At 37.2% G+C, this 26,419-nt stretch overlaps 6 protein-coding genes and 1 non-coding gene across 9 annotated transcripts; 3 read left to right on the top strand and 4 right to left on the bottom strand.

The window, feature by feature from the left end:
* The first annotated feature begins 658 nt into the window (after positions 1–658).
* LOC105172264 (remorin 1.4) lies at positions 659–3,139 on the top strand. The gene is made up of 5 exons (XM_011093642.3): positions 659–1,013; positions 1,828–1,878; positions 2,019–2,106; positions 2,491–2,572; positions 2,698–3,139. Exons 1-5 carry the CDS (start codon positions 875–877, stop codon positions 2,896–2,898), a joined length of 561 nt encoding a protein of 186 aa, XP_011091944.1. The 5' UTR covers positions 659–874; the 3' UTR covers positions 2,899–3,139.
* Positions 3,140–3,253: 114 nt separating this feature from the next.
* Positions 3,254–6,010, bottom strand: MYB17 (myb domain protein 17). Of its 2 annotated transcripts, none has more exons than XM_011093654.3 (3): positions 4,651–6,010; positions 4,296–4,425; positions 3,254–4,159 (listed from the first exon to the last, which is right to left on the bottom strand). In XM_011093654.3, exons 1-3 carry the CDS (start codon positions 4,781–4,783, stop codon positions 3,508–3,510), a joined length of 915 nt encoding a protein of 304 aa, XP_011091956.1. In that variant the 5' UTR covers positions 4,784–6,010; the 3' UTR covers positions 3,254–3,507. The 2 variants fall into 2 exon arrangements, with proteins under 2 accessions (XP_011091956.1, XP_020550956.1); XM_020695297.2 differs by having other exon boundaries at positions 4,296–4,405; positions 4,651–4,787.
* Positions 6,011–7,049: 1,039 nt separating this feature from the next.
* On the bottom strand, positions 7,050–12,731 carry LOC105172256 (DEAD-box ATP-dependent RNA helicase 8). The gene is made up of 10 exons (XM_011093631.3): positions 12,196–12,731; positions 11,164–11,224; positions 10,849–11,083; positions 10,099–10,337; positions 9,313–9,564; positions 9,037–9,217; positions 8,667–8,755; positions 8,513–8,586; positions 8,289–8,412; positions 7,050–7,405 (listed from the first exon to the last, which is right to left on the bottom strand). Exons 1-9 carry the CDS (start codon positions 12,471–12,473, stop codon positions 8,334–8,336), a joined length of 1,488 nt encoding a protein of 495 aa, XP_011091933.2. The 5' UTR covers positions 12,474–12,731; the 3' UTR covers positions 7,050–7,405; positions 8,289–8,333.
* A 330-nt stretch (positions 12,732–13,061) lies between these two features.
* Positions 13,062–17,522, bottom strand: LOC105172253 (acetyl-coenzyme A carboxylase carboxyl transferase subunit alpha, chloroplastic). Of its 2 annotated transcripts, XM_088881546.1 has the most exons (12): positions 17,325–17,522; positions 17,100–17,167; positions 16,532–16,942; positions 16,337–16,411; positions 16,023–16,130; positions 15,782–15,942; positions 15,542–15,656; positions 15,267–15,421; positions 14,877–14,928; positions 14,733–14,801; positions 14,351–14,428; positions 13,062–14,240 (listed from the first exon to the last, which is right to left on the bottom strand). In XM_088881546.1, the coding sequence occupies exons 3-12, from the start codon at positions 16,907–16,909 to the stop codon at positions 13,224–13,226; spliced, it is 2,208 nt and encodes a 735-aa protein (XP_088737672.1). In that variant the 5' UTR covers positions 16,910–16,942; positions 17,100–17,167; positions 17,325–17,522; the 3' UTR covers positions 13,062–13,223. The 2 variants fall into 2 exon arrangements, with proteins under 2 accessions (XP_088737672.1, XP_088737669.1); XM_088881543.1 differs by lacking the exon at positions 17,100–17,167 and having other exon boundaries at positions 17,325–17,521.
* Positions 17,523–18,186: 664 nt separating this feature from the next.
* TRNAV-CAC (transfer RNA valine (anticodon CAC)) lies at positions 18,187–18,260 on the bottom strand. Its single transcript has one exon. It is a non-coding gene; the product is annotated as a tRNA-Val (tRNA).
* Positions 18,261–18,334: 74 nt separating this feature from the next.
* On the top strand, positions 18,335–21,091 carry LOC105172247 (kish-A-like protein). Its single transcript, XM_011093621.3, has 5 exons — positions 18,335–18,476; positions 19,150–19,193; positions 19,297–19,403; positions 20,149–20,183; positions 20,762–21,091. Exons 2-5 carry the CDS (start codon positions 19,191–19,193, stop codon positions 20,827–20,829), a joined length of 213 nt encoding a protein of 70 aa, XP_011091923.1. The 5' UTR covers positions 18,335–18,476; positions 19,150–19,190; the 3' UTR covers positions 20,830–21,091.
* Positions 21,092–23,951: 2,860 nt separating this feature from the next.
* LOC105172240 (LIM domain-containing protein PLIM2c) lies at positions 23,952–25,637 on the top strand. The gene is made up of 5 exons (XM_011093615.3): positions 23,952–24,447; positions 24,587–24,686; positions 24,776–24,801; positions 24,977–25,066; positions 25,153–25,637. Exons 1-5 carry the CDS (start codon positions 24,310–24,312, stop codon positions 25,468–25,470), a joined length of 672 nt encoding a protein of 223 aa, XP_011091917.1. The 5' UTR covers positions 23,952–24,309; the 3' UTR covers positions 25,471–25,637.
* The last annotated feature ends 782 nt before the right edge of the window (positions 25,638–26,419 follow it).

Genomic DNA, 26,419 nt, shown 5'->3' with positions numbered 1-26,419 from the left:
ATCATGTGAGTGTTGGGCATGGTGAGGAAGAAGCATATCTGTAATGTATCTGTATTCGTGGACTTGTTGATGTTCACATGAAAATTACATCTCATTTTATTTTATTTTCCTAAAAGAAAAAAATGAAATATATTAATTCTACGACAGTCTTAGTAGTCAATATCATTTAAGTATTCTTTTGGGTTTTCAACCTTAGCCAGATTTACGCTTTCACAGTTTAAACCTGTCGGCATGGAGGAAACTCTACTCTACATCTCACTCACACCACATCTTCCCTACAACCCCCATCTCTCTCTTCCCTCCTCCATCATCAACCGCCAACAAATTTTGATCTACTTTATCGGGTAAATCATACTTTGATCGATTTTGTAAAAATTTATAGACATTAGGAACTGAAAAGCGAATAAGTGAGTATATATAGGGATAAAAAAAATATGATTTTTCTATTTTTATTATAAATTTTAATTAATTATGAAATTTGATATCAACTGACGGATAATTATTCATTTTCTAACAGTCCGTGTGGAGGGTCGACGGAAAGCAGTCCTCTGTGTTCCGCTGTACCGCCGAGGCAGAGAATCATCTCAGTCCTCTCTCTTACATAACAAACTGATTACCGACGTACACACGCTCGCAACACTGTTGTTTTTGTCTGGAGGGCCGCTGACAAAAATAGTAAATCCTTTCGCCGTTTCTAAACTTAGGGACTGTTTAGGTTATTAATTGGTGTGTTGAGTGGGGAAATCTTTTGTGCTTTCTCTTACCATCTTCTTTTCTCTCTTGCTTTATTCGCATTTGAAGAGCGGTAAGAGAGAGAAGAAAGAAGAGAGAGAGAGCGAGATATATCTATATCTCTACCTATATAGATATATAAATGGCAGCAGCAGAGGCGGAACAAGTTGTTTCGAAGAAGCCTGAAGAGGAGGAGCCACCACTCGCGGCGGTGATGGAGAAGCCTAACGTCGATAAGCCGGTTGCTCCGCCACCTCAGGACGACGGCAAGGCTCTCGCAAGTAATTAACTATTTCATTGATTCATTCTCCACTACACTCTCTGTCTATGTTTATGTGTTTGCATATGCATGGAAATCAATATCAAATATATTTTGGTGTAAATCTATGCTATCATCTCTTTTTTTCTTTTAATCCATTGCTTCTTGTTATATATATATATATATAATGAATTGCTATTTAATTCATCTTTTGCTCTGAGAATGGAAAAAACTGAAATTAATTCAGGAGCTTTTCTATTAAGCTGCATATAAGCATTTTATCCAAATAAGTATTAGCTAAAAAAAGCATTATATATATATATATATATATATATATTGTTTGGAAGAAGATACCAGATCTACTTGCGATCAACGGAAAATTCTAACAAGACTGGGTTTGGCCAGACCTGTTTCGGTGTACGTTTCACAAAAAGTGACCCATCATGTTAAGTGTATCGGTGATTGGTTTAGTTCAGCAAATCCTAAAGTAGAAAATATGTGAATGATCCAGCTCTGGTAGTGCCTATATCCATTAAGATCTTCTTAATAGCATCAATGTCTGATTGAAACTTCTCTGATGTTAGTTAGAACAGGGAATCGTCATGTAAGTATTTTTGCATTGGTCTTAAGCCCGAATACCGCAAAATAATATTTGTGATAATCTGGTGGCAGCGAACGCCAACTTGGATGATTAAGGTTGGACTTGTTTATGTTTGGGATCATGATCTTCATTTCTGAGAAAATAAGAATGTTCTGTTCTTCCGGTTTCTATTGGAGATTTTTGTGTAGTTCGTTTCCGATCTTCAACTTGTGACGTTGTTTTCAAATGTCTGCAGTTGTCCCAGAACCTGCTGAAAAGAAAAGCTCAAAAGGATCTCTTGATAGAGGTTGGTATTTGTAAATATTGATCATTGTGTGAAGTTGAAATTTTTAGAGTTTGATGGTCTCAAAAAGAGAGAGTGATGCTTACGAATTAAGGTGGGAAACTGGGAAGAGTCTGATGTAAGTAACTGTCTGAACTTTACAGATGTTGCTCTTGCGAAGCTTGAGGATGAGAAGAGGTTGTCTTTTATCAAGGCATGGGAAGAAAGTGAAAAGACCAAAGTGGAGAACAAGTATGGCTTATCTATCTTCCAATTTGTTATTTTACAACACTATCATGTTCCAAAATAAATCTTAAACTTGTCCTCAATCTCTTTTTTCCTGATATTAAGAATGATTTGTCTGCATGCTTCTCTCTGTGGCAATTCCTCGAAGAATCAGAAACTAATATTGCAAAAAATTTGTGTAGCAATTCTTCATCAAGCCTTCACATTGATCTGGCATGATTTCGTTGTGTGTCCTGGTACCGTTTTCACATGAGAAACAAGCTGTTTCCTAATCATTAAAACTCTGTTGTCAATTCTTGGAGATTTACTACTCTTATAAAACTCCGCTGCTGATTATGTTCTTGAAAGAAATTGAAAGATGATAGCGGCTGTTCGTCTGTAATGGAACAGGGCGCAAAAGAAGTTGGCTGATGTTGCTGCATGGGAAAACAGCAAGAAGGCGTCCCTTGAAAGCCAACTGAAAAAAATTGAGGTAACGCACGTCGGACTGAACTCGGCTTATGTTGTTTGTCACTGTTCCATCTGCTGCTCTAGCAGGACAGTATTTCGATGTTGTCGTTAGACACAAACATGAAACTAATCAGTGTGCACTTGTAGGAACAACTGGAGAAGAAGAAAGCAGAATACGCAGAAAAAATGAAGAACAAGGTCGCACTGGTTCACAAGCAGGCCGAGGAGAAGAGAGCGATGGTTGAAGCCAGACGCGGAGAAGAGATCCTCAAAGCAGAGGAGATGGCAGCTAAGTACCGCGCAACAGGACAAGCTCCTAAGAAAGCTTTTGGATGCCTCGGAGGTTAAGGTTTTATTAGGTCGGTAATGAATTGTCAAGGATGCCGCCAAGTTTGAGTTTTCACCGTAAAATTTTGTTTTTGCTTTTGTGGTTTTGTATGGTTTAGGGTCTCAGGAAACGGATGTTAGAACCATTTCCTATTGGTGATGCTGTATAGTATGTGTACTTCCGGCTTGCGTAAAAGACTGTTTTCAAATAAGTTTCAGTCTGACGGTGCTCAGGACACCGTCCTTACTGTCTCTTTTCCAATGTCTCTTACAATCTTTGTTCTTTAACATTTTTGTTGAAAGTATTCAGATATGTGAGTGATGACGGGGACAATATTGGATCTAGGTAAAAGCTGTAAGAATTAAGAACAGCCGATGGAGAAGAAATATAAATAATTATAACCTCATCAAGAATCATGAGATGTAAAGAGAATCAATAACTACACCATGTTGTAATGAAGGTTAAGGCTGCCCATTTGAAGCCAATACTGAGAAAGGAAACAATCTACTGTTGTCTCTCTAAACCATATTGAACATATCACCCATTCTTGCTCCATTTTACAACCAAAATATGGTAATAAGAGCACAGAAACAAGCAGCCAAAAAGTTACACTTATGTGCTTCGGCAAGTCAATCAAAATGGCTGTCAGTATAAATACCAGGATACAAGCTATAGCAATCAGTTTGTCCCAAGAAGCTCATATCATTGTTATTACTTGGAAAATCTAAGAGCAGCTGCAATGTCGATTCAGAAGAGTCTTCCAGCTCGTCCGAGCTACAAGAATCCATCCGTGCCTGGACGTACTCATTGCAAGGTTTCTTGCTCTCTGGTGCAGCCGATGAGTCCGCAGCTATAAGCTCGATTTCGGTAGTGGTTCCCGACAACGAACCACATTTTGATGAAGACGAAACGGGGCTTTGAGTATCAGTTTTCTCTCCATTGCTGAGGTTTCGGAACGTTTCTCCAACCTCAGAATTCCACAGGCGCAAGAAGTAGTCGGTATCTGGTTTCCCGAGAGGCGACGCCGAAGATGGAATCAAGAGCAGTGATTCCCTGGATAGACGAGCTTCTGCCTCAAGGCGGGCGCTCTCCCATTGCGCCATGTGACGTGTGGATGGAGACGAGGGCAACCTGTTCAGCGGCCCGTTGGGGACCGGAGAAGGCTCGTGAGTCTGAGGGTCGATTCCCATAAGAAGCAAACGCTTCTTCAGATGCGTGTTCCATAAGTTCTTGATCTCATTGTCCGTCCTACCCGGGAGCTGGGACGCAATTGCAGCCCACCTGAGAACGAATTCATTGCAAGACAGATTGTGAAACGTGTGCAGAGACAAGACGAAAAGTCAAAAACATAACAACACATGTAAATTTCTAGAAGCCGACAATCACAAACTTAGTAAAATGCCAAGAAACTGGAAACCTGTTTCCAAGAATGCCGTGCAACTGTATGACAAGCTTTTCTTCATCAGGAGTGAAGGGACCACGTTTGATGTCCGGCCTAAGGTAGTTTGTCCACCGAAGCCGGCAACTCTTCCCACAACGAAGAAGGCCTGTCAGAGTAGAATTGCAATACCACCATCGAAATTCACTCAAAAAAGAACTCTTCTTACATGTCGATTTCTATGGATCATAGCGCAAAATGAAACAGAAAAAATCTCAAATTTCTTACACATCATGTAAGAGAAAATGGGTTGTAAACTCTATGGTTGCTACTAAACAATTTGACATAGAATTGGTAAACCTTTTCTTGAAGTGAAAAATGTAGATGAAGAAACCTGCAAGCTTGGGGAGAGATCGCCAGCTGCCATGACCATTCTTGTTGATGTACTCCACCAACTTCTCATCTTCCTCAGGAGTCCAAGGCCCCTTCTTCAGCCCCTTCTTGTCACAACATGGTGCTCTCCCCATCAACAACAAGAAATACACACACTACTTAACATAAAGTTTCTACACAAATATGAACATAAGAAAACAAGCATAAGAAACAAAAAAGAGCAAGTCCTTGAAGCTCCAAAGACAGTGGTACACTATTATAGAAAACAAGTAAACAAAATGTAGAAACTTGTTCGTTTTTTTCCAGAATGATAAAAGTGAAGCAGCAAATGCAAAAATGTTGATCAAAGTTAAATGTGAAAAGACATTTCAGAGTACTTTAGAGATAGACTGGACCGGAGACTCATCAGCCGGCTATGCATTCAATGCTCTCACTTATGCTCATATATATACAGATATGCAGGTACTAGATACTATTTATTTTAAACATAGTAATTTCTCTTCCTCTTTGAAATTTTTTTTATATATGGTGCAATAATTTGATATTAAATGATTAATGATTCAATGGGACAAAGTAATTCTTTTATTTATTGCCGCCTCTGTTGTTCCCTTGACTTCAGGTAGCCCCTTATAGTTACTCCTGCCGACTCCATAATTTCATACATGCATTAATATATATGTTTGTGTGTGTGTGTGTGTGAATTTGCTTAGATAATTCAAGTCGAGCTGGACATTTCTGTTCAAGTTTGGATTGATATTAATTACTAACAGAGGATTAATAAGATCACGGATAGTTCAACTGTTTGATAGAACGATTATGGTCGAATTCAATATGTCTGAGCTCAAGCTGTCATTTAATTGTGAGTCATAACATATCAAGTTTGAGTTATATAAAGTAGAGAGTAAAAGTTTGTACGAAAACTGAGTGCAGTATGTTTATAAACTATGCAAGCAATCTTAATTTCAAGAGTTTTAGTAATTGATATATATTGAGCAGTTGTATAAGAGGAAAAGAAAAAGTAGGGGATGGGGGAGTGAGAGTTTTGAGCAGTAAAATATGAGCTGAGGAAGCAAAAGGATATTGATATTTCAAGATTTGAGGCAGCAGAGAGTACTGTGTGTGGAGGAGTGAGGAGTAAATGCAAGATAACAGGAAGAGGGAAAATGGGATGAGATCATGAGAGAGAGAGAGAGAGAGATTTGCCAATCAGCAAGAAGAGTAGACGCTTTGAAGATGTAAGCATTTAATGGGCTTCCTCCAATGGTGAAAGGACATACACTCTGCATTCAATGCAACAAAAAATCCTTCTCTCTCTCTCTCTCTCTGTATATAAGTAAGTAGAGAAAGAGAAGGAGAAGGCATGCATTAATTGTGGGGGGGGGGACAGATATTCATGCAGCAAAGGTCAAGTACGGAGAGCAAGGAATGCAATAAATAGACATCCTTTTTCCTTGTGATTTGCCTTAAATTAAGATCTCGCTCTCAAGTTTTCAAACTTTGAAACTCTATTCCTTTTCCATTACTGTTTCTTTACCTGAATTCTTCCCCTCCTTTCCCTACATTTTCTTCTTTTAGATGTACTACACCCACAACAAAACAACAAAACTCCTCAGTATTTATTCAAGTCAATGGAATTAGATTCCCACAGCTGCGAGAAGACCTCTTCTACTCATACTCTCTCACTTCCCTACGAAATTTCTCTCTAATTTTCTTTTTTTTTTTTATTTTTTCAAGAAAATCAAATTCTTGAATATTTACTTTTTTATATTGGATTAATACCCAAATCAAATTTGACCAATATTAACTAATTGTACAGCAAATGTAATAATTATAACAGTTAATAATGACAAGTGTTGGAGCACATATTAATTATTACACATACATTAAACTGTAGCATGAGATTCAAATACAGTGATGCAGCATGACTTTGAGGTGCCACAGCATGGCAGGCAGAACCACCGTATCTAAACCTAACCCTAACCCTAATGTGAATTCAAAACCTCGCCATACTCTAGACCACGTGCCTTGCCTAGAGAGAAAATTGTATGCAACTCTAAGCCTAAGGGCAACAGGTCATCTCACCTTTAATTTGACCCTTTTCTTGACTGATTGGGTTTCAGGTCAAGCTCCATCCCCAATTTTTCCATGTAAATTGTCAAAATATCTCAAGACTTTCTACATGCCAAAACCCAACTAAAATCAACTAGTCTCTCTTGGGGACCGTACATTGAATTATCTTCCTATGACTCAATAATCTCACAAGACAAGACTATTGTTCCCATCCCGAATTTGCATTGGATCATAACTTGAGCCGAACCAACAAACAATCCACAACCAGCAAACCAGAACAAGGGAGGGAAGGTAAATCTTACAATTCTCAAATAAATGAGATTCAAGAAATAAAAACAGGACTTCTATTTTTTATTTATTGAAACTTGAAACTAGAAAGGTAACAAGCACAAATAAATTTTTGCATTGGACATACAGGAAACGCTCATCATCTTAGCTCAAACTTAATTCAACAGAAAATAAGAAAAAAGCCATGGCTCAAAGAGTGAAGGCAACGACTCAGTGCACTGAACACATGCAACCGCAATATGGTTCCAAATCTTTTAAAGGGCGATGAGCCAATTTCTTGGAAATCCACGCCCCATCTGTCCCATGAGGAAAATACAAGGTCTTTCTTGACCATGAACATGATTTCTAACAACCCCCGATGCTCAATCATGTCACCTCTCCATCTCGCAGCTATATTCCTGTCATAGAGAAAAAGACAGATAATTAAGATGAAAGGAATGTAAGTTTATAGTACATATTCTATCTTATCATTAAATCCAGGATTTACCCAAACCTCTAATTCCAGTGCCTGTGTATTTGAAACTACATATTTCATATTGCGAATGAAAGTTGGACATACCCAAAATCTTATGTTGCACTGTCCTACCATCTAAAGAGAATTAAGAACAATCATGACCTATTTCACGTTGTACTTTAATACAAAAAATTAGATTAAAAAAAACATCAATTTCAGGAACAGTCAAATAAGACCCCTGCAAACAATAGTGTTATCATAAACCAAAAACCAAGGGAAGCACCGGTCCAGGATTATAGTTTAACCACAATCATAACTTGGAAAGTTGCAGTGTGAACATCATTAGAGTTTGAATCAAAACAAGGTATGTTAGTAGCTCTAGACAACATTTCAACCAATACCCAGATTTTTGGCTTTTATGCTTGGGAAACTGCATCATAATAAAAGAGTCAAGCGTTCCCTATATGCACAAAAGATATCCTCCTCTCAGAACCAAAAACATCATGAACAAGAAAACCATTCAAGGTGCTCCCACCCTTCCCTGATACTTGACCAAAATAAGGATCTTGCAGAAGAAAAGCAAAACACAGATACATAGAACAAGATAATAGAAGCCCCCTAGATATAACCAAACAAATGAATAAAGTAAAAAAAATATTGCCTCATGGCCCTCATCCACAATTGATAACTGATATGTAAAATGGTTGTTGGAAAGCGTGGCATACGTGGACAAAATGAACATAAAAATTTGAAACAATAGCAAGGCATATATCTGTCAGGCTAAAATCTTTAAGGCAGCCAAAGTATGCATAGGTTCCATAACTCACCAGTCTCACCACTTCCAATCTGAAATTGCTAGCACTGACTATAGATCATTGACAGTATATAGCTTGATCTATATGCGGAGGTATCTGCTTGATCTCTGTTCCCAATTCTTGTTCAATCCTATACCTGAAAGATGAAGGGAACATGGAAGTGAGTATTCTCTCTCAAAAACAACTATCTAATACATAATTACTATAAAAAAAACCCGTAGGAACTATGTGCATACAAGTTGAAGCGGTCCTCGTAGGTGATCAGATTCACGGCTAACCCAAGGTGTCCAAACCTTCCAGATCGACCAACCTGGCAAGTACCATGGATATTCATAAAAGATTGTCGGGAAGCACGGATCTAAACTGGCCCAAAATTATAAGGAACCATACCCTGTGTAAATATGTTTCTGAATTCTTAGGAAAATCAAAGTTGATGACGACGTTTACTGCTTGAATATCTATCCCTCTTGTAAATAAGTCTGCATTTGAGCGCAAGAGACAAAAGGAAAAAGATTCAATTTGCTTGGCTCACAACTAGAGTAAAAACTTGTTAAGGAAAAGAGAGAGCATCAGATGAGATTAGATCAAAAGATGACCACAAAAGTACACCACACCACCCCTATTTACTGCAGAAATCATTTAATGATTGCCACTAACTACTGCCAGCAGAAGCAGGAAAGACAAGATTGTCTCTTCGCCCACAACAGTTGGCCAAAATCAAATCCCAAAACATCATCGTGACAGGACCAAGATAACATACCAGTGCAAACGAGATTCCTGCAGGCACCATTGCGGAAGTCATGGAATACTCTGTTGCGATGATCCTGAAGCATCTTAGCATGAATGTAGAAGCAAGAATAACCAAGCTCTGTGATTTTCTTAGCAAGAAGTTCTACTCGATTTACAGAATTGCAGAAAATAATTGATTGATTAATTTGAAGCTGCAGGCAAAGGTGATAGATATATCATGTTAAAAAAACATAGCAAAAGTAAGGCACAACTGAAAAAATGCATGCACATTTTTTGAATTTCGAACCTTAGAAAAGAGAGTATTGAGGCAGTGAACTTTCTGTCTTTCTTCCACAAACGCATAATACTGGGTTATACCCTTGAGCGTAAGCTCATCCATAAGGTTGATGATATAGGGCTTCCGCAGATAACGATCTTTGAAATCTTTTACAGTAACCGGGAAAGTAGCTGAGAACATAAGAATTTGACGATTTGCAGGCAAAAAGCGAATTAACTGCTCAACAGAAGGTTGAAACTCTGGTGACAAAAGCTTATCAGCCTGCAGAAGTTAGCAAAAAGAGGGTGATGTCCCACTTTACCCATGTGGATCACATTGTTCTCCAAAGTTGAAATGACGCAGAACAGATACCAAAGCAGAAACCAATAGGAAAATAGGCATGTAGTAAACATGTCAAAACCAATTCCATAAAAAACTAGAAGTCATATAGATGTCCTCGCATCACAAACAGAGAGAATTCCGAGAAATAACTGTTTCTCTAAGTTTTGCAATAACGCCCACCCTTGGGTTCCATAACATACTTTCCGTATGCTTGAATTATACATGTTAAATGTGAAAGCCTCACGATCTAGGTGGTGCAAACATAACCATACATGCTCTATGCTCAATCTATTAAATGTGTCTCAGGAAAGAATTTACAATCTGCTGACAGCCAGATCATCTCTCAACCACTCTTGTATAGGAGTAGAACTGTAGGAACAAAAGCTGAAAGTGGAAGCCTGATAAGGAAGGTCATGCTAATTCCAAACCAAAATGCACTTTGAGTTGAAGAAAAATGCCTAAATCATTCCATACCTCATCCATTACAAGCACAGAGCACTCATTTAAGATGCAGACACCCTTTTTTGCAAGATCAAGAATTCTTCCGGGTGTCCCAACAAGTAAATGAACTGGTTGATAGAGACGCATTATGTCATCCTTTAAGCTAGTTCCACCAGTAGTAACCATGACTTGAATTTTTAAGTGCTTCCCAAGTTCTTTACAAACTTGTGATGTTTGAAGAGCCAATTCTCTTGTAGGGACAAGAATAACAACTGCAGAGATGCACACAAACATGAAACCAAGATATGGATTGAATATTTCAAAGAATAACTACAGATATAGAACAACAGAGAAATGTATATTAACATGAGTATATAAACATGAGCGGCAGTGCATAGATAAACAGATAGATATTGGCGTTAATGAAAGGCTTATAATGCATGGTACTGATACAGGCTGAAAGGTATTATGCATAGTTAGAAATGAGTAACTGAAGTTAGCTGACAAATGAGCTACCCAATGTTATCATGGACCAAAACTCACGGCATAGATATCATATATGCTTCGTGGACCCCTTAAGCACATCTTTGAAATGCTATGTTTGACATGATTCATCCTCCATGGGAGAAAAACTAAACTATAACAACCACCACAATTTTGTCTTGACCTCATTTTTCAGTTCCCACTATCAACCAGGCATACTCATATAAATATAAGGCCCTACGCCGACGAAAGTACAGAATTCTACATTTGCAAGAACCTTCAGATAGATACAAGGCAAACCTTGAATAGCATTTTTATCTTGATCAATTTTCTCCAAGGCAGGAATGCAAAAGGCAGCAGTTTTCCCAGTTCCATTTTTGGCCCTAGCCAAGATATCACTTCCCGTAAGAGCAATTGGAATGCTCTCCTCTTGGATTGGTGATGGCCTTTCAAAACCTTTCTCATATATTCCCATAAGCAGCTCACGCTTCAAAAAGTAGTCTTCAAATTCATTTCCTTTGGTAGCTGTAACATCCTGAAAGGCAAATAAAAATAATAATAAAGATGTTTGTTTCAACAACCAGTTCACAAACTGGCATATTACGGGAAACTTACCTCGGTTCTATAACGAGTGTCTGCTGGTGGTAATTTTAGTCGTCCCTTCCAATCTTGCGAGCTAATCAAGAAGAAATACAAGTAATAAATATTTTGATATAATCAGCATGGACAAGTGCAGAGAAATGGGTCAAAAAGAGTGCTATGCTTTTCATGGGACCCCACCATAATAACAGTAGAGCATAAATGATGCGGGTCAATAACATGGAAAGAGGTAAGAAAATTCCCATGCCAATGATTTGGATGCTAAGGAGTTCCCCAGAATAACTCTTAGTTTATCCATAAATTTCACCAAAGACAATACAATTAAGATGTAACTAGACTTCCTAGAACTGCATGCTTCTAATTTCAAACTAAATCCATAAAGATTCAGCATGTCATACCATAAACTATAAACAGGATAGTTGAGATCTCAGAAGTAGCAGTAGCATATTAAAGTATTACATCAATGTTCTTTGAAAGCACGACCAAAAACAGCAAGAAACTCATAGGAAAGTTTTGAAACCATAGAGCTGCCAAACCGAGGTTCTTCCAAAGGACTACCAGGAAAAGAAAAAGGGCCAAGGAAATTAAAGCAACTTTCTAAACCGCAGCTGCTCAAAACAACAAAGGTCTAATCAATAACAGCACAGAACAATGTAGGAACAGAATTAATCATATTCAAGACAACCTAAAAGTTCTTCAGGCGTCTTACAATTCAACCTAATTAATCATTTCCTTCGCTTTAAGACTACTGATGCAGAGGTGGTATTCATCAGCCATCCAGAGGCGATCACCCACATCACGCCCTCAATTTAAAATATAGAAGTAGAAGTAAATATATGTTGGAGTTCTCCCATATTCTTCGCCAAATATTTATCAAAAAGAGGATGAAATTCCTTCATTTAACCGACCGAACAAACCATGAAATCGACATTTAAAAGGAAAAAGAAAAACTTCAGAAGAGACGGGATCCCATATGATTAAACATAAAGAAAAACAACTATGAGAACGTAGAGTTCCGACAAAGAGGGGTTAAAAATAAATCTTGACCTCGACTCAACCGCTTCTGATTGCACAGTTTTTTCAACCTCATCGACGGTCGAATCAGTGTGTGGAAGTTGATTTCTTCGCAGCCATTGCTGTGGCTGAGGGTTTTGAAACAATTGATGATTCTGATTATTCTGCGCTGGACTCCTCTGCACGTACTGTTGATTAATGTTTCTTGGTTGAAAATTAGGGTTTGGTCCTCCTTGCGGGTTCATTCCGGCGGCGGCGCCTCCTCGGCCTCCACCCATTCCCGGCGGCGGATATCTCGCTCTCGAACTCATCACTAAACCTAATTGTAACTAATTGATGAAAATTTACACCAAATAACAACAAATTCCACAAATTATACGTGTATATTGATATAAGAACCAAGATAAATAATACAAAACCCGGAGCTACAGATTGATACCCGTTAGGGATTTTTCCTATAATGACTATAAAATTTGAATGCAAAATTGTAAAAGAAAGTGAGAAAAACAGATTCTTGAAGAAAGAGAAACGTTAGCGTTGAAAGAAAGAGGGTAATAAGGAGTCTACGGTGGTGCGACCATTATAGGGCGTCAGAGAGATATTTACCAATTTGCTAATGAGGACTATATTTTTTAAATATTAAACAAAAGCCCTTATAACTTAATTAAATATATATATTAATTTATTTTTCAAGGTTTTTTTTTCCACTTTTTTTATCGAGTTAAAAATTAATATTTGAATTGTAATTTACTACAAAAATAATCTTTTACAAATCTTAATTGGTTAAAATGATACTGCAATTCGAACTCAGAACTTATTTAAATTTCATGAAATCTTGCTCAAGGAATTCAACAAAATTACCCAAGTTCATGCAGAAGGAAGCAAGGAAAATCAGCACATAATAGGATAAACTTTCATCCGAGTCAAAATTTTCATGCAACATTTCACACCATATGTGAATAACAAAAACATGTGTTTGTAAGTTACAACATTGTCTCTATCAACCTCAACAATCAATAATACAATGCAAGAAGTCCCGCAGCAACCTGTCTCCAGTTGTCTCACCACCTGCCGTTATCCGTCCCGACGTTACCTTCCACGACTTTGTTCACCGAGGATTCGTGCTGCACCCTTAAGTTGTCAAGCCTGTCTTTGAGGGGGCTGGCACTAAGAGCAGCAGCTATTACTTCCTTGAGTTCTGCTTCCAGCTTTTTCGCTTTCTCTGAACTAGAGTCTTTCACAGCTTCTGCTTTCAGCTCATTGATTTTCCAACTCAGCCCTTTCTCATCTATAACCTTCTTGATTTCCTGCTTGATCGCTCTGTTTATATTCAGCATTTCTTCTCTCAGTTCAGGAAGCGGATTTATGTTTTCCTTTTTGGTTGTTCCCACGACGTGCAAGTTAGCTGATCTGAGGACCTGGTCGAGCTCCTCTTTAGCAACTTCTACCTCCCGTGCAAGATTTTCATCCAATGGATCCCCTGTCGATGACTTCTCCCTAGCCAACTTCCACGTCTCCATTTTGGCTTTAATGTCTGCTGAAAGCTTCTGATTGAGTTCACTTTTCAACTTCTCACTCTTCTCTTTCAGCTCAAGAAGCCTGCTAACCATGTTCAGCATTTGGAGCTTTTGCTTCAATCCAATATATGCACCGGGCTGTGATAGATTTCTCTTGAACTCTTGTACTATTTTATCTGCTTTTTCCTTCAGACGTCTGTTTGAGGCTTGATCGGGATTAGGAGACCGAGCCAGCTCCAAGTTGAGAGATTTGATCTGATCAATCAAGCCCATTGAAATGAATGCCTTGGTCATTTCTTGGTCTAGATCTTCTTCAAGCTTCTCAATTTTCTTATAGGTAATTGGATCCGATGGTCCCTTAGCTTTAAGTATTTTTTTCCTGAGATCGTCAAGCGCGGATTCTATGTCGGCAAATTTAGGTGCATTCACCTCAGATGCTCGCATATTGCGCTTCCGCACAGGTTCCACCTCAGAACCCTCTCTATAGGCACCCACTCCAATCATCCGGAATTTGAGCATCCGATGTCGAATGAGTTCTTCTGCATTCATCCTCGTCAATTCCTGGAGGCCCCATGATGTTATGAATGATGTAACTGTTTGTTCTTTAATGAGTCTGAAGTTTGGATGTAATGATTGATATGCATTCAACTGTTTCCCTACAAGGGATTTACCTCCATTTGTCGGAGAATAGCATCTTTAATCTGCAGAGATGTCCACACAGGATCAGCATGTGCGCCACCAAGAGGTTCCTGAAACATCGGACAAGAAATCATGCAAGAAATTGGATTATGCTTTTCGCAAAAAAATAAAAACAGCAATTGCTGAAGAAAGTAAAACAGTGAAATGTGTCGACAACTGCAACCGATTATGGTTCAGTTAGAAAATGAGCTACACGACACTTCACTTAATTCAGAGGAGTTAATGACTACAAATTTATTAAGTATGATCGTTAGGTTACAGGTACAACTCAATATTTCCTTGCTCAGTTCAAGTTTATGCTCCCCCATGACCCAGAAAGGCTAACGTAGTTAAATAAGAGATGACGGTGCTTACAGGAATGATACCATCTGCTATTCTCCGCTTGTAGTGTTCTTGAGCAGTAATCTTCAGTTTCTCAGCTGCCTGAAAAACATGACGCATAGAGAGCTTGTTACAGAGTCTTACTCCAAGAAAACTTCATTACATCATTTAATATACCTTGGGAGCTGCTTTGGATGACTTCCACAATATAGCAGCACATGCTTCAGGACTGACAAAAGAGGTACAGAGTTAGTGGGAAATCAAAAGAAAATCAAAGAGTCAAAGAGAAGAAAACACAAGATTCTCTAAGATATATGAACAGGGGAAACAGAGCATAATGCAATGATTGGCATTTTACACGGTGGAAAAGATAATCCATCTTCAGGCAAAACAATTCAAAACAAGCAACCAACTGTAAGAAAGCCTTGGCGCTGTCCCAAACCTGATAATACAAGTTTGACAAAATCTCTTATATTCTCAAGCTCCGTAAAATGAATATGGTTATAGTTCTGACAGCACTAGCTAAGATAATTTGTCTTTGAAATAGAAATACTAGCATAATTTAACCTTGCGACATAGAATGCTGAGTTTTCAAGCATCAACAATTTGTTGGCACAAGCGATTGCAAGAGCACCACCTGAACCTCCTTCACCAGTGACTATCGTAATGACTGGAACTCTAAGGCCAAACATTGCCCTCAAATTGTGGGCTATTGCTTCACCCTGCAAGAAGTTATCAAAGCCACTTATATTCTTATGTCATTTTAAAAAAGCTTAAACAAAGGCTAAAAATTTTCATCAATCATCATAGACAAGTGCAGCTCGAAAAGAAAGCTCTTATACTTGTCCTAATTCCTCTGATTTTAGATCAGCAAAGGCCCCAGGAGTGTCGACAAATGTAACAATGGGAAATCCATGATGATCAGCATATTTCATCATTCGCAGAGCCTTTCTGTAACTGCAAATAAGCAATGGACAATCCAATTCAAAGTATATATCCTAAAAGGGCTGTAGACAAGAGCTAATAGCTTGGTAATTGAGCAAATATTTTTTGTCTGCTTGAGAAAGGTTCCATAGGCGTACCCGTGAGGAGTGGGCATTGCAAAGTTACGCATAATATTTTCCTTTGTGTTCCTTCCTTTCTGATGGCCTATGAACATGTAGCTTCGACCCTCCATGCTCCCTATACCCGTCACAATTGCTGGATCATCATAACCCGCGCGGTCTCCATGGAGCTCCACCCACTTTTTGAAGAACAAATTCAGTAAGACTTCATCATCTATAGAAGAAACGGTTTTATGATGAGAAGATGTTTAAATTGTACCTTCTCTGTGATGTTTAGAATATGATCAAGTACGGTGGGCCTGTTGGGATGTCGAGCAATGTTTAGGCGTTGGATGGGAGTCAAATGTGTGTATAAATCCTTAAGCGCCTGAAAGAATGCTAGTACACTTAAATTGAAGTTAAATATAGATGGTATAAAAATGACTTAAGGGAGCAGACATCTCTAACAAATGCAAGAAGAATTGATCATGATATCTATTATTTTTCATATATATGGGAAGAACCATATTATCTGTCCTCCCTTTAAGGTGGACTTTGGAATTCACAAACGTTATCAAATTCTTTCATAATCACCTGTTGATACTTCAGTTCCAAAGCATTAATTTGGTCAGTGAAATCCAATCCAGTATCATCAGCCATTCTTTGAACCTGTACACAGACCAAAATGGAAGAAACTCAAACGTACTTTAAGTTTTCTACAAAGTGATACAATAAAAAACAAACCAGCAACAATAGGCGGCTTGTATCTCGAAAGACCAAGTAACGAACCTCAATGATCTTCTGCTCCAAATCGACCAGTGGCTTCTCAAAAGCAAGTGTTACAGGCTTAGGTTTCTCTTTCAGAGGCTTGAAGTAAGAAAGATAAGTTAACGGTGCCTTGCTATTTGGATTGATATCATCCGGCCACGGGTAGTCGTGTTTCTTCCCTTTCCTAACTCTTGCAAAAACACGAAAACCATTCCCATTTCGTTTCCTCAAGCCCTCCAAATCCTTCAACCGGATACCATTGAAGTTTCGGAACAACCTCCCATTAGTATCACTCGACAAAAACTCGTTTGCAAAATGTGAAGTCAGCCCATACCCTGAACCAGTATCCTCTCCCCTTCCTCTCCCACAATTCCCAGATATAAGAGATAGAGTAGTCATGTCAACTATTCTACCGTACAACGAGCTTCACATCTGCAGATAAAAAGATTAAACAAATAGAAAAATCTGTGGTGCTAGGAGAAAATCAAAAGGCATCTTACAATCTAACTTCTCCAAATGACCTGGACCTGAGGATTTCCAATATTTCCAAACAAATGCAAAATGATTCATACTAGTATTTTGATCCCACCTTCTCACTGTCATATCATTTTCAATTAGCTTCAACGCAGACAGCCAGTTGAAAGCACTGATTTTTTTCTAAAAATTTTCAGCATCACAAATGTTACTATTGGCATAATTGAAGAGATTCAACAAAAATGACAATAGAAAGACGAAATCAGGGACAAAGAAACTACGCAATTTCAATAAAAACAAGCATGCAGAATAAAAGAAAATCTCAAGCACATGAATGTACCTGAGCGAAAGTGAATCAAGAACTTGAAAACAAGTGGAAAGGAAAAGAAATGGGAATTGGGGTTTTTGCTTTTTCTTTCAGGTTTGCTTCTGTGCAACTGTAGAAACTTCCCAGAGCAGGATTATATGGTTTGGCTTAACTGGAAAATGAAATGCGTGTAAGGTATATGTTTGTGATGATTGAGTCCTTGTTTTTGGATAAAGTCACTTTGTTTCTGCCTTGTCCTTTTAATAAGTCCCTCCTCGGCTCCTCCCATGTGACATGAGTTTGTGCTTACATCAATTTTGAGTTATTAGATATTAACACCAATTCATCGTCAATATAAATTTTTCCTGTGTTTTTTCATGGGCTAATCAAGTGTGCTTGTTCAGGGATATTAGTTGCTTTGCTTTCTTACTCCTACTAATTTGGGGAGTTTCAGAACATAATTCTTGTTTAATTGTTAGGGGTAGGAGGTGATAATGCTTAGTTGATATTTTACCTTATTTATCTAACTAATATATAAATAAGAAACCCTCCATACCAACAGATGGCAGTTAATGACGTTGTCATTCGACTTTTTATATTTTATATTAATTAATAAATTATTTATTTTTCTTTTTATTTAATATAATGTATTGAATTATATATTCAGCATTCAATTTGGTAGGTGAAAGGCATTAATTTCTTCAAAATTGAAACTTCATAATAAGTGGAAATTAGACTAAAACAAACTTTGTGCCTTTAAAGCAGAAAAATTTGAGATCAGACAGAAGACAAGTGGAACATCACTTATGTCACTATGACTGCTGCGCTGAGCAATCTGGTCGTACACACGACGTCGTATGTGTTGTTAACTGAAACCAAAAAATTAGGGTAATAATGTCTGAGCCCGGGTTCGAACCGGGGACCTCTAGTGTGTGAGACTAGCGTGATAACCAACTACACCACCCAGACACCCTTGCTTTCTTTTGCGACTTAATTATTATTGATTGGGGTTTGTTTATAGCTATTCCACAGAGATCTCTTTCTCTCGCGCACACACAGACACACAGTACGGTTCTTTCGCTCTTATTCTCTCCTCTCTTCTTTCTCTCTCTCTCTCTCACACACACAAGGTTTCTGCTGGAATCATCGCCTACGGATTTGAATCTGCAACTTGATTGTGAACTGGTAATTTTGCATTAAGTTTGATGGTTCAATTCCAGAAATATGCTGATTTGTTTTTGTTCTTTTTAGTAGTTGATTCAAGACTGAGTTTTTTGCCTTCACCCTACAATTTTTCTTTTTCTTTTTTGGAACTCTTCGTGTGTCAGCGATCGCAGTTTGATTTAAGTATCGGTTTAGTTTCTGAACATTACTTCCTTTCTGTTAGGATTGTTTCTTTTCTCAAACTTCGTCGTCACATTGCTTTTAGGAAATATAGTGCTGCCTGGTGTTCGTTATCTTTGAATTCTTTGTTATGTAGTATTGAAGGAAAAATGATCAAATCATATGAAAAAGTGTTGTACTGATGCTATTGTTGAAACTAGATTTCAGTGTAAGAAACATAGGAAAACTTTGTTCCTGGGTCTGATTTTTAAGGAAATTTGGAAGAAAGAACATGTCTATATAAACACATTTAGGCACACCTGCCTGTTATGCGTTATATGAGTTTCACTTTCATGATATTCAATCTCTTTATTCGGAAATTAATGCTTATTTTGCAACTGAGCTGAACTTTGAGGTTTCCGCCACGTTTGCTGATTCTACTATCATAGATCTAAACTTCGTAATTTCTTCTTTCTTTTTCTCATTTCAATTATAAGGATGTGGATGAGTTAATCAGTGCCTTTTGTTTTTCTAGACATACTGGGACTCAAACAATAACAAAAGGGTAGTTTAAACATGGTAAGGTGATTTGTGGATCATGTCATCATAATATGATATGATTTGGATTTCCTTTTTGCTGCACAAGGATTAGGTATTGATATTAAATTTTATGGATTTTCAGTCAGCGCTCTTCAATTTCCATTCGTTCCTGACAGTAGTGTTATTAGGCATCTGTGCCTGCACGTATGTGAAGTTGCATTTCCCAGCACTTCTGGAACAGAGAACTGGGTAAGCTTGTTTGTCATATAGTATGAATCTTTCAACTTGATTACAATTTACAGTTGTAGGATTAAGTAAGATGATTTTCTGCTTGTATTTAGTAATTTTGCTTCAGATAATGTAACCTCAGAAGAAAATGCCAATTTGTTCTCATTTAGCAGGGAATAAGTTAAATCACTGTTCACCTTCTGGATTCATTCGCATAGTTCGATAATTTTTCAAAGTGATGAAAGATTTACTTTAGAAGGATTGGGTATTGACAATGTAAGATGACAGCCTGCCACTGTTTAGCTTATTGATTCTCTCACACAGTTGAGTTATCACTCAAATCACATGGGTAATGCTGATTAGCATGGTTTGCATATAGGAAAGACATTGTAGTTATTTAAGAAAAATCTGTTTTCTGGTGTCCCTGAACCACCTCCTGAGGTCATTCTTGAGTATGTATAATTTGCTTCATGAGATAATTTTGGATATATCATCCTCTAATATAACATCTCTTAAAATGATTTGGGTCTTGTGAGGACTAAGCCATTGGTGATAGAATAGAATGTACCAATCTCAGCAAGCAATACTTTGCTCTGATCAAATGGGATAGATAAAATTGCCATTATATTATTTTGGATTTGCTGCTCCATCTTTTTATCTTCTATGTGATCATTATTCTTTATGATTATCTATTTTGTCATTTCTTTTGTCTTTTCCTCCAGAGACCTGTTTTTATTTACATCCTGATGTGGTGCTAATATGGCAGGTTTCGAGGTGTTTTCTGGAAGGCTGCTAGAATAGGTAGGTATCATTTACTAATTACTTCCATGTACAATTTGAGTTGCATGACGTGGTGCTTCTGAACTTGATACATATCTGTATTAAGCATATCTGATTTCTTTCCCAAGATATCTGCTGGAACAAGTTTAATAAGACGGGCAATGGACCAGGTTTCAAAGACTTCTAGGCGGGTTATTATTACTATGACTATCTTAACTACAAAAGCATAGCCTTATTATTTTTAAGAAACTGTGATTGTAGACGCCTTTGGATGTTCCATAACATGTTTAATCTGTTTTAGTCCTGAATCCTCTTTGCTGGGAATACATGTTGCTCAGCTACTTAGGAACGCTTCTGTGTAGGAGCATCATGTGATAATCGTTCAATTCAGCAAACAGTGAGGGTCTGTACGACTATTTCTGCTCCTCGCAATTCTATATTTGCTCTTTGACCTGAGTTAAAGTGAATCTGCAGTAAATAAGCTGAATCGGATTTTCCTTTTTACTTGAGTATTTGCTATAATATTAATAGTGATGATGCTTGTAAAAATCTTTTTGCAACTTCAAACTATGACTCATTGACAATGCTCCTTGTAACAGGAGAGAGGCTCAGCCCTTGGGTGGCTGTGGGGTGCTTCACAATGGGGGTTTCAATAATCTTCTTCTGAATGGAGATCTATGTATTTTCAGACTTAAGCTCCAAAGACCATATCAGATTTGTAGGCGATCATGTACTCTATCATGTAGTTGACAGTTAAGTTGAAGATTTGTTTGGCAGCTACTAGTGCCAAATTTAATGGTGGCGTTTGTGCTACTAATATGAATTGATCAAAGCTTCTTTGTTTGATTATTTTATGGTGAAAAGTTGCACATCTCGTCCGCTATCTCTTGTAAACCCCAATTTTTCTAATGTTCAGATTCTTTTTTGTCTGTGTTTTGTGTGTGTAAAAAATGTTGTCCAGCAGAAAATAGGAGACTGGGCGCTGCCTGTAATTGTTTGCGGGAGGGGGGGGGGTGATGGGAAAGAGCTTCAGTACTTGGTATTTTCGTTGCAACAATTTGCATGCTCGTGCTTGTTTTCTTCCAAACATGGTACAGTCTGAGAATTAGTGAAACCAATTTGAGTCTCTCCAAGCAAAGTGGCTATGCATAACCAGATCAACCTCTCTGATAAAGATGCTAAAAACTGCATTATTTACTGAAGTTACAAGGTTGCTTCCATCCATTGTTACCGGTCAGCAGCTTAAACTAGCAAATATTTCACTGTATGATGAGAATGATGTTCATATCTCATATACAACTTTTGTTTCTATGAACTATGTGGCAATGTTGTTTGGCATCTGCTAAGGGACGAACCAGTTAAGTTCCTTGGCTTCTAGGCATTCATAAAACAACAAGGCTCTTTCCCTCATGTACACAAGAGGCTCAGCATTTTATATAAAGCAGCAGTTATCGAGTACAAAGATTCATTTGGCTGAAATCAAGGCAGTCGGAGGTTTGAAATTGATGGGCACGCAGTTGACGACATAAATCATGATCTTATGATTGAACTTTCTGAAAACCAGGACTCTGTCCTCCCCCCACTGGATCACTGCAAGAATTATCTTCTTGATCCGTTTCTTTCCGTTTGCGGCCTTATCAGGTTGAACTTTCCTATCCTCAGCTGTAGCTGCTGCTTCTCTGCTCTCTTCGACTCCAGAATCCGCCCCCCAGTGAAGTGGATAGCTCCTGAGGAAAACCCTTCTCGTGTTGTAGTCTTCATAGCGGAAACTCCTCGCTCTCATTCCACCTTCCTCCATACCCTTTACTTGTTTCTACTGATGAAACTGCTGTTTGCCACCTTTGAGCAACCTCTACTTTTATAGGTGTTTTGATGCTATCGTACTCTGTGTGTGTGCGCTGTCTTTTCTTGTGGGGTGGGGACAAAGATCATAGAATAACAGATCCTCCCCGATTACATAAACTATGTAATTTTATTATCTTTTGTGGGTTGTCTGTTTCTTGAATTTCCAGCAGCGGATATATAAGTTACGTGAACTTTTGCAAGTTTTTGCTTTATGGCAACGCATGACAGACACAATACTGCCAACCTATCCCTATATATTTATGCTGCTGCATTCTCGATGTGAATAATTTGTTTGTTTATCTCTTTTTTCACTATTGCTGGAAGCCCTAATTATGCAACGATGTTTTAGTCTGATGGTTGAGGTTGAGATTATGAGTTCGAATCCCATCAAATATATGGGTATTTATCTCACTTTATATGAATTATTGTAATTTATTTATTGTCAGTGTTTTATTAATTTATCGAGATATTAATATAATATTGTGTATGTTATTAACACTTCAAAAATAAATAAATAAGAGCCCTGATTGTAGTTTTGGACCGCTGGGGTACGTCCAACTCATTATTCTTGTCCACAATATTAAATCATCCACGTAACTTAGTATATTATTTTTACAATTTCTAAGTATGTTGTTATTAATTGTCCAAGTAATTGTAATTTACAACTCACTGATTGTGTCTCCGCAAACAAATTGATCCAGATGAGAACTTCAGTATGTGCTCACTGCTCATACATATACTTATTTAAAACATTTTATAAGTGCACCATTTTATACCATATTTTCAAAATTTATAAAATATTAGATCTTATTTTAAAAATAAAATTTTAAAGTATATTAATAAAATAGATTAAATTATGGAATAGTATAGTAATGTTAAATTCATAATTTGGTCAAAATTAAATGAGTTTGTTCGAATTAAAAAAGGCTTTTATATTTTATAAGCTCATTATATAAAAATCGTACTAAATACTTTTCAATATCTTATAAGTCTGACCTCCTTTTCTTCGAGTAACTTATAAATTCATCCAAACACTATCTAAATTGGTTGAGTATTTATTTATTTGCTAGAAATCAAGATAAGAATTAAAGGGCAATAAAATTTTCCTATTGACCTACATAAAATAAAAAAACATTGTTTTTTTAATTTATAATTTGTTTAATTATTATTATATGTAATTAGGTAGGATAAGAAATGATGCCCTCTCTGCCTATTCATAAAGAAATAGAAAGGTTAACATTTTGCCATCGACGGCACAAATAACAATGTCACCATCCAAAGCACGCCTACAACGGTGACGTTTTATTCAATTATATTATTTTAGGACATTGATTTTGCTGAAAATTCCAAATTATATATATGCTTCAGCATGTGATCGCTTTAGTTCCATGCTTTAATCGAAGAATACTATCTTTTTATATTTTCGAAAAAAATGAGTATCTCAATATTGTCGAATATCTATCTTATTTAAAGGCCCAAGACCGATTATAAATGGTAGTGGGCTGGTTTTCTAGAATAGTATCTGCTGTTTTGCGCTAACCCAGTTCACTGTGTATTTTGAGGTAGTTTTGGTTCAAAAAATTTACCTTTCAAGATATCATTAAATTTTATTAATTTTGACGGACGAATGGAGCAGACCACTCCACACTCCACTCAATGGATAAAAATGAAATAGCAAAAGAGTATTTTTGTATTACTATTATTTGGAATTGTATCCAAAAAATGTGATAGATAGGAATGGATGTAAAATATAATAGAGAAATGAAGACATAATAATAGAAAAGAGTCTAATTAAAGAAAGGAAGACCCATTTTGCATGGAGAAAAAAGGGACACCCTCCACCCTCTCTAACCGACATAACCGCCAATCAAACAGAGAGAGAAAGGAGCGGTCAGTTATAATAAGAAGAGAAGAATGGGATGTCCAATCACGTGTCGAGCGTTGATGGGTGGAATAATAATAGGATTCAAACATTTCCATCCAAAGGGAAGGTGAGTGATGATATTATTATTATTATAAGAGTAATTAGAGAAGGAGATATTTTGGTGTAGTCTGAATAGCTGTGGGAGTTTGGATTTTCACTTCTCACCACCACTATTTTGGCTTTTCGATTTTCTGTTTTTTCACCTATTCATCAAATTGTCTATTCATTCAATCAATCAATCAATCCGGCGCGGGTGTTTATTTCTTTTGTTTTGTGGTAGACGAGCAAGAAGAAGAAGTTGTAGTAGTTGAGATTTTAATTAAAAGAGAAGAAGGAAACAATTAGTTGGGGAAAAGAAAATAAGAGAAATTGAGAGAAATGGCAGCATTCACAGGAACTCTTGACAAGTGCAAGGCTTGTGACAAGACTGTTTATTTTGTTGATTTGCTGTCTGCTGATGGAGCTACTTACCACAAATCTTGCTTCAAATGCAGCCATTGCAAAGGCACTCTTGTGGTCAGTCTCTCTCTCTCTCTCTCTCTCTTCTTTTTTCATGTTTAAGAAAATAATGAAAGCACGCTCGTATTTGTATTTGTATTTGTATTTGTATTGTAGTAGTGAATGTGTAATAATGGTGTGAAATTTTGGGTTGCAGATGAGCAACTACTCTTCCATGGATGGCGTTCTCTACTGCAAGCCTCATTTTGAACAACTATTCAAGGAGTCTGGAAATTTTAGCAAGAACTTTCAGACTAGTAAGTATTTCTTGCCCTCCTATTCCCTTAATCATTTTGGTGTTCCTCACTCATATAACTTTTATTTATGGCATCTTCATCACAAGCAGCAAAGCACGACAAGGAAAATTCCTCGGTACGCACCTAACTCCCATACACATTCACGCAATTTTCAATGAAATTTAACACTCTTTCTTGTCTCATTTTTGCCTTTTTCTGTCAACAAAAAATTTCCGACAATTCTTATTGCGTTTTAATTGAGCTGTATATATATGTATGTTGGTATTGTGCTTTAAATTGTGTACATGCAGAATAAAGCCCCAAACAAGCTCTCTGCTATGTTCTCTGGAACTCAAGATAAATGCCCTGCTTGCCACAAAACTGTGTATCCTTTGGAGAAGGTTAGATTATAATTCTCAACTACACCAACACACCGTGCGTCTGTATCTCGTATGAAATTATTCTTGGCTCAAAAATTCGCAAACAGGTGATAATGGAGGGCGAATCGTTCCACAAATCATGCTTCAAGTGTGCTCATGGGGGCTGCCCACTAACACACTCCTCCTACGCTGCTCTGGATGGGATCCTCTACTGCAAGGTCCATTTCCAGCAGCTCTTCATGGAGAAAGGAAACTACCAGCATGTGCTTGAGGCTGCCACAAACAGAAAGAGTGCTGTGGAAACGCCCGAACCTGAGTCCGACCAAGCAGAGGAGAAGGCAGACGACGACCAGGAAAAAACAGAGGAAGAGGAGGCTAAGCCAGATTCCGAGCTAGAATCTGACAAGTCACAAGAGCAGTCTTAAAGTGTTCATAAAAAAAAAAAACAGTCGTATTTCAGGTTTTTGTTTTAAGTTTACATCAAAGTTGTTCCCCTAATTAAGTTAATTTCTTTTCTTATGTATTCAGTTTCTTGACGAGTTTTAATATTGTTTTATTTTTTTTAAATTAATTCTTGTAATTTCAATGATCACACTTTTGTGTGGAGTTGGTCATAGCGCTCAAGAAGTTGTATACCTTTATTCATAATGATGAAAAGCTTTTTTGTACAATTTGTTGTTCCTCTTCACCTCTATTGTAAGTAAAACAAAAAGTATACAACACAACTGTAATTAATTACACAATTCCAGTGGTTGACCAGACTACAAATGAAGCACATGCTCTTACATATAACTTTTACTAGTTCAATTGATGACATATGAATGATTCTATGTCAGGTGATGATATATATTAATTTAAAACTGGTGAGCCGCAACTTTTCTTGCAACCAAAAACCTCTCTTATTTATTTATTTGTGAATATATATATATATATATATATCAATCGTTTTCATCCAATTCGCGTGCGTTTTCATATTTTTAAATAATATTTAGATATATGGGTTTTGGGTTAAGCCTAAAAGCAAGAAATGTAGATTGTAGAATAAAAAAGAAGAACAATCTTTGGTTGCTTGGAATATACTTTTGGAAGGCAAAGAAGTGGATGCTATTGTCTCAAAATCTACTCCTCTATTCTATTCACAATATTTCATATCATTGTCTTATTTTCAAAATAATAATAATAATAATAACGAAAACAGAAATAGAAGATATTCTACTATTTCTCTAAAATTCAAAATTCACTTTCTTGGATCGAATTCTTTTCTGTTGTCTAATATCTAAATGTACTTTTTAATTTTGTACATTTCATGTATCTTAATTATATTTCTTTTTATTTATACATTGATGTGGCTTGCGACTCAATCGATATTTTATT

The sequence above is a fragment of the Sesamum indicum genome, linkage group LG1 (assembly GCF_026168435.1).
Source record: "Sesamum indicum cultivar Baizhima isolate 11 linkage group LG1, ASM2616843v1, whole genome shotgun sequence".
NCBI classification, from domain to species: Eukaryota; Viridiplantae; Streptophyta; class Magnoliopsida; order Lamiales; family Pedaliaceae; genus Sesamum; species Sesamum indicum.
Note: the sequence above shows the minus strand (reverse complement) of the source record. Positions and strands in the feature narration are given on the sequence as shown.

Bases quoted from the DNA above. Each gene is read 5' to 3' on its own strand.
- LOC105172264 (XM_011093642.3), top strand. From the start codon at position 875: ATGGCAGCAGCAGAGGCGGAACAAGTTGTTTCGAAGAAGCCTGAAGAG. The intron at 1,879-2,018 runs GTTGGTATTTGT...TGAACTTTACAG, and splicing joins AAAAGGATCTCTTGATAGAG to ATGTTGCTCTTGCGAAGCTT. The intron at 2,573-2,697 runs GTAACGCACGTC...GTGCACTTGTAG, and splicing joins GCCAACTGAAAAAAATTGAG to GAACAACTGGAGAAGAAGAA.
- MYB17 (XM_011093654.3), bottom strand. From the start codon at position 4,783: ATGGGGAGAGCACCATGTTGTGACAAGAAGGGGCTGAAGAAGGGGCCT. The intron at 4,426-4,650 runs GTTTCTTCATCT...CTACTCTGACAG, and splicing joins ATCTCTCCCCAAGCTTGCAG to GCCTTCTTCGTTGTGGGAAG. The intron at 4,160-4,295 runs GTTTCCAGTTTC...ATTCGTTCTCAG, and splicing joins CACGGCATTCTTGGAAACAG to GTGGGCTGCAATTGCGTCCC.
- LOC105172256 (XM_011093631.3), bottom strand. From the start codon at position 12,473: ATGAGTTCGAGAGCGAGATATCCGCCGCCGGGAATGGGTGGAGGCCGA. The intron at 11,084-11,163 runs GTAAGTTTCCCG...TTTGCCTTTCAG, and splicing joins ACACTCGTTATAGAACCGAG to GATGTTACAGCTACCAAAGG. The intron at 10,338-10,848 runs GTTTGCCTTGTA...GCATCTCTGCAG, and splicing joins AGATAAAAATGCTATTCAAG to TTGTTATTCTTGTCCCTACA.
- LOC105172253 (XM_088881546.1), bottom strand. From the start codon at position 16,909: ATGACTACTCTATCTCTTATATCTGGGAATTGTGGGAGAGGAAGGGGA. The intron at 14,802-14,876 runs GTATATTAAATG...CATGTTTTTCAG, and splicing joins CATCCAAAGCAGCTCCCAAG to GCAGCTGAGAAACTGAAGAT. The intron at 14,241-14,350 runs GTAAATCCCTTG...TGGGGCCTCCAG, and splicing joins CTATTCTCCGACAAATGGAG to GAATTGACGAGGATGAATGC.
- LOC105172247 (XM_011093621.3), top strand. The intron at 19,404-20,148 runs GTAAGCTTGTTT...CTAATATGGCAG, and splicing joins CTTCTGGAACAGAGAACTGG to GTTTCGAGGTGTTTTCTGGA. The intron at 20,184-20,761 runs GTAGGTATCATT...TCCTTGTAACAG, and splicing joins CTGGAAGGCTGCTAGAATAG to GAGAGAGGCTCAGCCCTTGG.
- LOC105172240 (XM_011093615.3), top strand. From the start codon at position 24,310: ATGGCAGCATTCACAGGAACTCTTGACAAGTGCAAGGCTTGTGACAAG. The intron at 24,687-24,775 runs GTAAGTATTTCT...CATCACAAGCAG, and splicing joins TAGCAAGAACTTTCAGACTA to CAAAGCACGACAAGGAAAAT. The intron at 24,802-24,976 runs GTACGCACCTAA...GTGTACATGCAG, and splicing joins ACGACAAGGAAAATTCCTCG to AATAAAGCCCCAAACAAGCT.